The sequence below is a fragment of the Haplochromis burtoni genome, unplaced genomic scaffold (genome assembly GCF_018398535.1).
Source record: "Haplochromis burtoni strain Fernald_Lab_line unplaced genomic scaffold, NCSU_Asbu1 Contig_5, whole genome shotgun sequence".
Classification (NCBI taxonomy): Eukaryota; Metazoa; Chordata; class Actinopteri; order Cichliformes; family Cichlidae; genus Haplochromis; species Haplochromis burtoni.
Window position 1 is genome coordinate 5031301 of NW_024582366.1, and position 10534 is coordinate 5041834.

Genomic DNA, 10534 nt, shown 5'->3' on the forward strand with positions numbered 1-10534 from the left:
GTTTGGATCCAAGGCCAACATCTGTTTGATTAGGCTGACAAATAAATGTTGGCTATTTTCAGGTTCTTCGCTATCTTCCAGTACTAGTTCTTCAAGGTCATCAAGACACTGGTTTTATGTATCGAATATCCTTGGATTGATAATCTGTCTCATCTTGAAATTGCCTTTCAGTCTTAAATGTCCAGCGCTGTCCATTATCATTGTCTTTTATGAAATAGTAATTGGTGTAGAAGCCAGAGTCTAAAACATGATCTAAAACATGAACAAGTTTGACTTTGATGGGACACTCATCGCGGTCCACAACCATTATGTTTCCAAGTTTGAGGTCAGCATGCACTATTCCCAAAGAACCCAGGTGGGACAGAGCATTTGTGAGCTGATGTAACACTGGCCTCAATTCACTTATTGCGAGACCCTGGTTATTCCAGTCCCGCAGGCTTTGATCGAGGAGTTCAAAATCTAAGCAGATCCGCTGGTGGTCGAGGAAAAAGCCGTTCCATTCCACAATATTGCATCTATCTACATCCAAGCCTTGCAGCTGCTCCAGGATGAAAGTTTCCATTTTTGCCTGTTGCAGAATTTCGTGGTTGCTCTTGTTGACTTTAACCTCCTAGGACCTGGCGTCCACATATGTGGAGATCACATTTTGGGTTATTTAGACTAAAATACTCAATTTTGCTCTACAAGGGCCTGATATCCACTTATGAGGACATTATACCGCTACTCTTCTATCAAAATTTTAGACGAATATCCTCATATGTGGCTCTCATTTTTCTTAGAAACAAAAATCAGGTAAAAAAAAAATCTTGTAATTCTTTGTTTTTACATTCATCAGGTCCCAATATGCCCAAATATCAAAAAGAAATTAAAAATGCATGCCATGGAAGAGTTCGGGTCTTAGGAGGTTAATAGCAACAAGTTTGTTGGGTTGTGTATTGCGACATTTGGTTACAATACCAAAGCTCCCTTCTCCGAGGAAACCCTCTACCTCATAGTAATCTCCCAAAATGGTCCCTTTAGATATTTCAAGGTCATCTGAGCTTAAGGACGAGTTGGCTGACATGGTGAAATGTGTTTGTTTGCTTGGTGAATTGGTGAGAAACGTTTCAAAATTTTTGGTTTATGTTGCAAAACTCTCGCAAAACTTTTCAAAAGGGTTTTGGTTGCTGTCAGGTCATCGTCAGTTAAGCAGTAAAGTTTAACAGTTTAAAGCTCCTATTTAAGTGTTTAGTGGCATCAAATATCAAAGCAAGGTTGTGATGATGTTGTGACCTTAAACACGGGAAATAGTGAGGAGAGGTGAAAGAATGGCACGGACAGACAGCTCTCTCTCACGCGTCTGTATTGAGTGAAGGAGGAGGCGCGCATGTGCTGCTGGCTGCAAAACAACAAATAAAACAATAATAAAGGCATGACACGAAATATAAGGAACAGAGATGTACAACTCCAAAACTAATCAAATTTATGATCCACCACAATGACACAAAGAATCAAAGGCATTCCGATTTGTGTGGATGTGCACTTGTGTAATATTGTTCACACTAAATTTGACCCTAATGAGTTTAATATGAGTGAATTAAAGAAAATGTTAGTTTTGGAGAATTTTGAAATTATGAAACTGAGTCATAAAACTTTTTGTGCATTTGTTTATTTTTTTCCTTACACACCCTGTCAAGCTTTTCTCTGTATAGTCATGCCATAGGTTTGGGAGCAAACAAGAAATTGATTAAGATGTTCTGTTTCATTTGAACAATTATCAACTTCATATATGTTCAAGCAGTGTTTTTATAGCTTTTTTAACCCTTGCCTCTCTCCTCACTGGGCTATGGAACATGCAAATATCTTTATGTTTAAATTATAACTCCACATTCTAATCTGACATTTCATTCTATACTCAGCTGACCTGTCAAATGTACAAATATGACTGTGGAATTTGTATAAAATTCGATATGTGATTTACATATTTAATCTTTTATGCAAAGTTTTATCAAGATCGCTCTTTACATCCAGGAGGAAATAAGGAACACACATACATAAAATCTTTATAGTATGATGATTACCCTTAGAAAAGTGGTCCAAAGGCATAATGTTGCATAATGATATTTCAGTTTAAACATGGAAAAAAAAGGATATTAATCCAAAGCAGATTTGGATGTTGAACTGGAGCAATGATGCTGGGCAAGACTAGTTTTTAGCATCTGTGTATACCTGTGCTGTTAGACCAGCAGAAGAATAAAACTAGGTCTGATTTTAATTCAACAAAGTCTTATTTTATTATGAGTGCAGTCTTAACCACAGCTCCATGGTTTATTGAGCAGCATCCTTCAAGATAAAAGGTTCGGATCTTTGCAAAATCAAACCATGTGCATATATTTTTGAAGTACAAGTAGCATTTTTTTTTTTTTTAAACCAAGTCATATAAAGGACTAAATAAAAAAACAAAAGTAACCAACACGATTAAAAACTGTGCCCTGTTAAAGTATGTGTATTGAGAAGAAACCCCAAATATACAAGTCTCTCCTGAGTGCAAATTTTACAGTACGAGTTATTCAATGTACAAAAGCAATATTGATCCAAACATGACAACAAAATGACTTCATGCAAGAAAGAAAACATGTGGGTAATCAAGACCTTTAACAAAATGTTGTACCTAAGGTGCTGACTATTGAATCTGCATGTTGGAACTAATAAGAAAAACCAGCAGTAGAATTATTAAATGCTTCTGAAAAAAATATATAAAGTAAAGGAGCAAAAACCTGGCACAGCACATCTTTACAGCTAGTTACTCCTAATGCTGTTAATCTGCTAATTGTAACGCTATACACATTCTGGTGGCTTAAATGTTTAACAAAACACTTGATTTTTATTAAAATAAATGTGAAGTGCTGAAAAGCAACATTTTTACTAAGCTAGGGAAATCAGTTTGAATATTTTAACAACAGCTGCCTTTCCAGAACATTAGAAGTAAGACAAATTAGAGGAACTACTGCTCTGGTGTGCAGATGGTTGTGTAAATACAGCTTGTAGATGCTATACTGCAGTTTTCCTGTTACCAGTCTGTAAAACAGCATGCGATACGACAAATAAAGACTATACCCAGTGCGGGCTGCTGTTAGACTGCACACCTGGAGCGAGGGCGTACACAATCTTGCTCACAACTCGATGTCTAACAGTACTGTGAGTGGCAGCTCTCTCTTTGGCTGAGCTTTCTTCTTCTGTATCCTTTTCAAAACTAGCTGAACTTCTGCTCTCTCCCTCCTCCTGCTGGTTCCAGAGAGAGGACAAGGACTCCAGGGTCGAGTGGAGCTCATCTCGTGCAGACATTACGGTCTGAAGACAGGGAAGCTGCAGGGTTGGGGCCCCAATTCCATCCTTGGAAAGGCCGGTGATCAGCTCGTCAACAGCCTTGGCAGAAGAGGAGATCGTATCTCTGCAGCTTTTGAAGTCTTTTCCTAGGAGGAAGGCACCAGGGACAGACTGGTCAACCATCCTTAAATCTACCAACACTGCTGCCACTGAACTATCAGAAAATAATCTGTAAGAGCTAGTGTTGGCCTTTGCCCATCAAGGAAGTACATTAGTGTAAGTGTCTGACACTGTGAATCAAAATCTTTACCTCGTAAGGCTGTAGACAGAGATGAATGCAACTGTCTAATGGCTTGGTTCAGCTGGAACAGTTTGGTTGATGTCGTCCTCAGTTTCTGCAAAAGTAAAGCCAAAGCGTCCTCCTCCCCTTCCTCTGCCTCCTGTGGTTCCGATTCCCTCTCCTGTTTGCAGACATTAGCACTTACACATAATCACAACAAGACTGCAAACAAACAGGACATGCTTGTAACTTCATTTGTTAAATTACATACAAAACACAACAAAGATCCTACTATAATGTGTATAAATTTACTATTAACTAAATGCAACCAGTTTTGACTCCTGTATTTTGCTTAAGTTATATTTTAACGGGTGAGCAGAATAGATTTTACACAAAAAGTGAAATAAAAGAATTGCAGCCAGTGTCTGAATCACTACAAGTTGGAAATATTTTGGGTTCAAGCCTCTGCTACATTTACCAATAGTGAGAAAAAACACCCCGAAAATAGCTTTTGGAGGATATAACTCAGTTTTATTTGACTACAATAACACTGTGGACAGCATAAAGCCCAGCTGCCTACATGTGTCATGTATTGGTTTGAAAAGGTAAAAAGGCCAAAACAAAACCTGCTACTTTGTGTGGCTAAGATAAGGACAAACAAGCCTGTTAGCTGTGACTTATGCCCCTTCATTCAACACATTCATTATGTGAACGATCACCGAGGGATGACCGCAGAGAGATAAGCTTACGGCACACTAAGCTTTACAGGAGCAATAAAGGCTGAGTGGCATCTTTAATGGGGCTGTTGTGGCAGCGAGTCTTAATCCGTAACATTTAAGCCTGTGTCAAGACGGAGGATCGTTTTTAACCTTTACCTACAGGATGCTCAGCTGAGCGTGCACTGTTGTCTTTTTGCTCTGGTTAAACCAAAACAAGTGCCAGGACTTTTGTAATGAAGCTCCACAAAGCAGATAACAAATGCCATTTATTCCCTCCCCCAAGTTTGACACATATTTTTTAATGATTACATTCTTAATAAAAAAAAAAATTATGATAATGAAACAATAGAGATTAAAAAAAAAGAAATTAAGCTGCATTATGTTGTAGATCTGATTGTGAAAAAAACTAAAGGGTTTAGAGAAGGGGTGTCAAACATAAGGCCTGGGGGCAAGAATCGGCCCAGCGAAGACCTGAAACTGGCCCAGTAGAGAGCTTTAGAAAAAAATATGAAGGAGTATGTAAATGTTCAACTTCTAACTGCATTTTCTTAGGTTTTACAGCTTTTCCCATCCACTCCTACTGCCATAAAGTCATTAGTTTAGAGATAAACAATTAAATGACGGGAAAATTACAGTTTTTCCACTTTTGGTGCGCTTGCAGTAAATTAAAAAACAAACATTTTTAATTACAGGACAGTCTGTGCAATGAAAAGGAGTTGGACGTCCCTGGTTTAGAGGCTACAGATTGTGATTTTTAATGGATTCTGTTGATGAAACTTACCGAAATATGGCAGTACATGTAGCTCTCCAGAGCACGAGCTAAATCAAGAGTCTTCGATTTAAGGCTCTGGAGGACCTGCGTGTAAAGATGACAGGTATCATGGGTAGCAACTCAATAAGCACTTTAAAAACACACCAGATATAGCATTTCTGTGATATAAATGAGCACAAAAAGGCACGACATTTTAAATAAGTGCGTGATCTCTTACTGAGCTTCTGGGATAGGACAGTTGAGCCTCTCTCAGCATTTCCCTCGTGATGGTGAGGCTCTCCTCCAAGAGAGATCGGACACCCTTACCAGTTCCCTTCATTAGACACGTGACCACTGAAGGCTAACGATTAAAAAAAAAAACAAAAGGACACAAATGACTTTTTATGACCACATTATTCCAGTCAGTTACCAGAGCTACAAAGAATGACAGATTTCAGATTAATTTTCAAACAAACTTTCACCCTTCCAAGATTAATGGGCAGCAACAATTCCAGTGGAAGCAGTAAGGGTGGACTTGGTTTTACTCACTCACAGCTTGAGTGTGTGGTATCATGTTTTATTATTCATATCAGGTTTATGACCTGTTAAGGACCAGATAATTAATTACATCTCAATACATAAAACCTTAGCATTGGTGCACCGTGTTACCATGGCTGTACCTTACACTCACATTCATACAGTTAATAGTTGTGATGAGGGGGCATGAGTAGAGTGGCCCACAGTGCCCAAACAGAGACCTCCCAGCTAAATTATTGGTGGTCTTACCTTGCCCATAGCCTGGGCGCCCAGTCCCGTGACATTCAATGACATGCCTGTCACTACTGCCATGTGTCCAAGCGCAAGTAAAGTTTTATCCAGGCACTGACTAGTTTTCCTTCGGGCTTCTTTCACCATCGATGTGATCTCAGATTCGCAACCCTGGATGTGAGGGCGGGAGAGGAATGTTTCACTCAGCATCGAGTTGGCACAAACAAACTGATACACAGGTTCAGTTCACATTTATTTAATAGTGAATCAATGCAAGCAAGAGAGCACAACAGCCAACAAAGTCTGAAGGGGCAGTAAATAAATTAAAATGCTAGAAAAAATTAAAAGTAAGGATCGAGAGGGGAAAATTGTGTGTTTAGGTGCTGAGAGTGGTAAGGAATTTAGATTTAGTTTCCATATATTCATGTTCTGTTTGGGGCTTCAAGGTTGAGAATTCCCTCAGCTTTGCCATTTCCATAGACAGAGCTCAAACAGCTCAGAGCTAAGACCCGTCAATCAATGCTCTGCATTTTGATTAGCCACCCGTCTCCAAACTACGCAAAATTGAAAATCATTTGTCAGCTTAGATTTTGCACTCTTTTTGACTCATTCATATACTGCAAATGCCAGAAAACCCAGACATCATGTCAATGCATAGCCTTTAACTTTATAAAAAAAAGAAAAAAAAAAAAAGGCTTGATTTGCCTGAACTCAAAATGGGCGGAGTGTAATGATTAGAGAATAATGATACAATCTGCATGTAGGCTGGCTTAGCCTTTTATCGTCACCAAGCAGAAACCTCAGTTTGAAACTTGTGCACTGTCACTTTAACCTGTGATACCTTTGGGTATTTTTTTTCTCACCTGAATCAACATCTGGAAGAACCCTCCCATCTTCTTGACTTGGCTTTTAAGTTCCTCAGCAATCGTGTAGAGCAGACCGGAGGAGGGTTTAACACTGGCCAACCACTGCATGGTAACAAACACTGCATTCTCTATGGCTGTCGTGGCCTTCACCAACTCAGTTTGTGCCACCAAATTACCCACAAACACTGCAAAAAAGAAACCACCAAAAAGCACCACAATAAAAGTTTGTGGCCAATAAACACCAGGCCACTTTTATGAATGTGGCCTGGTCATACATGCCTTTTGGCTCAGCTCTTACCTTGGCAGAGGATGAATATCCACAAATTATTCTTCTAATCATTACCTATCCATCAGTAGCTATTGATTTACTAATGTCTAATGAAGTTGACTGGAACTCACCACTATCCTGGCTGTCATCATCCAGACTGTCGTATAGGTCAGATATAGTTTGGACAGCCATGTAGACCAGGTTTAGATCTGAGATTAACCGATCTGCCATGCTCTCCTCCGACCCTGTAGAACTACGCAGACGGGCCAGTGATTGGCCAACTAGCTCCTTGCAGATGCCAGGCATCCCAGGGTCTGAGATGCTGGAATGGAGGGAGGGGGATTTGGTCACACCCATTAACCCTGGGTCAGACACAGAGAAGAGTGGTTGATGATCATTTGTCACAAAAAGCAAATGTAGTCGAGTGTTTAACAGCTGTAGCACTGAATGCTGCATGCAGGTCTGAAAATTTATATTCATGTAACAATGTCGCATTTTAGAAAGACAACAAGAGGCAGCTTTTCGCCACTCAATTCCACCGACATTTGCCTTTTAAGAACACGATGTTTAATATTTTATGCATATTTACTTGTGTTTCTTACCAGCAGACTGTGAGGAGCCACTGTGGAGGCTCTGAATGGGATGCACCCGGATCTCGTAGAGACGCCCTGAGATCCTTCTGCTCTTCAGCAAACTCCTGCTTCTAAAGCCAAACCAACCAGAAACCCACTTGGTACCGCTGCCAACGTTCAACATTTATACTGACTTTTTCTTTAGACACAGGAGAATAAACTTTACTTGCAAGAGAAACCCAGAGGTGGAAAGGTCAGTAAATAGAGATGATTGTTTAGGCAAAGGTTTATTGGAGTAAAAGAGCAATATGGTGGAGTGCAGTGCAGTGTTTCATTTGGCTGTGCCTAGTGGTAGTTTGGGAACACCAGGACTGCTTGACAAGAATAACCACAATGTGAGGGGGAATATATTCTGCATGTAGAGCAGGTGCTGTGTGTGTGTGTGTCCTCCATACCGCTCCCAAACAAACACCTTGGCCTGACCTGCATGCATGTGAAAATTAATAAACACAAGAAATACACCAAAGAGGGGAATATTCTTTGGGCAGAAAGTTTTCAGGAAAAGAGAGAAAACAGGACTGTTTAACTATCAAGAAATATGTGCCAGGTTGTAAATCACAATGTTGGAAACTGGGAGGGCTGTGAAAATAACTCAAGTATTCCAAATTTACTTGAAGTATTTACCATCAGTCAACTTTCCACATACGAAAAGTAAAACTTTTTTTTTTTAAAAAGGGAACTGTTTTTGTGGCACGCTTTGTGTCCACTTGTTCCCTTACAGAGAGAGGGTCAATGCAAATCAGTGCAAAAATGCTCACTTCTATTTTTTCCTTCCTAAAAGCTCTGATGAAGATGAAATTTAAGGTACACTGACACACACACCCTTCCCTAAGGGACAAGCAGTGTTTTTAAAAACTTTCCCACCTCCATATTTAATCTTATGTAAATGTAAGATGCTAGGAAGAAGGATTTATGGATAGGAGGAGCTGGATAATTACCTTCGTCGAGAAAAGGAGGCGGCGGAGGAAGAAGAGGCTGATATATCTTGCTCCCACTCATCATCGGGGTCGTAAAACACATTGTCATCTTTAGAGCTGGAATCCCCCTGTGGTGAATAAACTCCTGATGACATGTCCACTCTCATTTACTCAGCTTAATGAGAAAAGCATCGCAAAGTGAGGCAGCATCCCTCTGTCGGGCATAAAACAATCCATTCTGGACTATAAATGAGGTCAAACACTTAGGAAATTTGCAAGTGACTGGAGCTGATGTCAGGCTCTGAATTTGCAAAACAAGGAAGAGAGTCGTGCAGGCTGAACAGGTGTGCTATGTCTTACTAGAACACAGGTTAATGTGAGAAAGACATGATAGCAAAAAAAGGTTATGAATTTGAACGCAGAATTGATCCCAGACTTACCCGTTCGAGCTCCCTCATGGCAGCAATGTTATTTTGGAACTTTTCCAGACACCAGAAAGTGGCAATTCCCAGCTTTGTGTTTTGAACTCGCACCTGCAGCACACCACCGCACTTCTCATTCTCCGAGCTCTCATGTCTAAAACAGGAGAGTAAAGTCAATAAACATAATAAGGTCAGAGGTTAACAGCAGCCATGTGTTCATTTACAGCTGTATTTTTGGGAGTAGCTAAATACAAAGACTGGATATAGGTTTACATGCTTTTACTTTTTTTTTTTTTTATTTTTTTTATTTTAATGCCACTGGTTTCTTCATCATTTTTGTGTTTACATGATGCATAATAAAAAAATACCTGCGACTTTTGCCCATCCTTTCTTTCCTACCTGCTGAACACTGTGTGTTTCTTCAGTTTAGCACTGATTTTATTGGCTTCCTCAATCATCAAGGACAACTTCATGGCATCCCACTGTGGAGAGACTGCGACAGAGAAATGAAACATTACCTTCAACTAGGACTGGGCGATATATATCGAGTTTTTAAATATATTGAAATATTTTTATATGATATATGAGATGTGACAATATTGTTTATATCGATATAGTCTATGTTATGTTATGTTATAATTATACTTGTGGAGCCGCAAGTTTGCCTCTCTTTCGTCCACTTTTGTCTCCACGCAACGTTACTCTGTCTCTCTCTACTTCACTGAACACAACTCCCCCTCCCCTATCGCTTCACCTGCAGGCAACAACAAGATCAGCTATCAAAGAGGAGCTGGTCGGTAAAAAGAAAACATTTGGAGATCACTATTTTACTGCTGGTAGCAGTAATCTCGTTAGAATGACGTTAACGCCATAACTGCATTAATGCGGCAAATCTCCGTTAATGAGTTACCGCGGATCGCCCCGTGCATGGGGCTGGATGGCATCAACGCGTTAACGAGCTAACAGCTCTCACGCGTTGACGCCATGCAGCCTCATGCACGGGGGCTGCACGGCCTAAAATTCTTTCATTTTCTCAAAACTCGACAGTGCACCTTATGTATGAGTTCTGGTTGTGCTTACTGATCGCGAACCGCTTTTATGTGTTACATTACGGCTACCGTAGTCAGGAGCCTCGTGGAGTACTACGTACTGTACTTCAACGTAATATTACCGTATTGTGTGCGTTTAAGGACCACAAATGGCACCTGTTCATAGACGTGGTTACAACAAGGATTTCAAACTCCAGGCTGTCAGTCACGCATTAGAACTTGGGAACAGAGCAGCTGCTTGTTATTATGCTCAGGGTCTGTTAGTTTACATTTTAACTGCACAATTGTGAGCTTTTTGTTATGCACAAAAACAACATTGTTTTATTTTATTTATGGAGCATTATTATTTAATAAATGCTGATAATTTATTTCTGAGTAATTTTTTCGTGTACATCTACGCTGTATGTTAATAAAAGTGCCAGTGTGAGATCTGGGACACAGTGTGACTAAGAACTCTTTTTGTTGTTACTTTATGGCTTTAAAAAAATATCGAGATATATATCGTATATCGCCACCCAGCCAAAGAATATCGAGATATGAATTTTTGGTCATATCG

General features: G+C 39.8%; 1 protein-coding gene across 1 annotated transcript in view; it reads right to left on the bottom strand.

Moving 5' to 3' along the window:
* Positions 1-2248: 2248 nt before the first annotated feature.
* kif14 (kinesin family member 14) overlaps positions 2249-10534 on the bottom strand; it is an 18196-nt gene continuing 9910 nt past the window's right edge. The window contains exons 19-29 of the mRNA XM_005920913.2: positions 9329-9422; positions 8948-9083; positions 8529-8635; positions 7561-7661; positions 7090-7320; positions 6688-6875; positions 5843-5995; positions 5295-5417; positions 5087-5161; positions 3617-3767; positions 2249-3452 (exon numbers count right to left, since the gene is read on the bottom strand). Coding sequence (XP_005920975.1) covers positions 3091-3452; positions 3617-3767; positions 5087-5161; positions 5295-5417; positions 5843-5995; positions 6688-6875; positions 7090-7320; positions 7561-7661; positions 8529-8635; positions 8948-9083; positions 9329-9422 — 1721 coding nt within the window. The 3' untranslated portion in view covers positions 2249-3090. The remainder of the gene's footprint in view (positions 3453-3616; positions 3768-5086; positions 5162-5294; positions 5418-5842; positions 5996-6687; positions 6876-7089; positions 7321-7560; positions 7662-8528; positions 8636-8947; positions 9084-9328; positions 9423-10534) is intronic.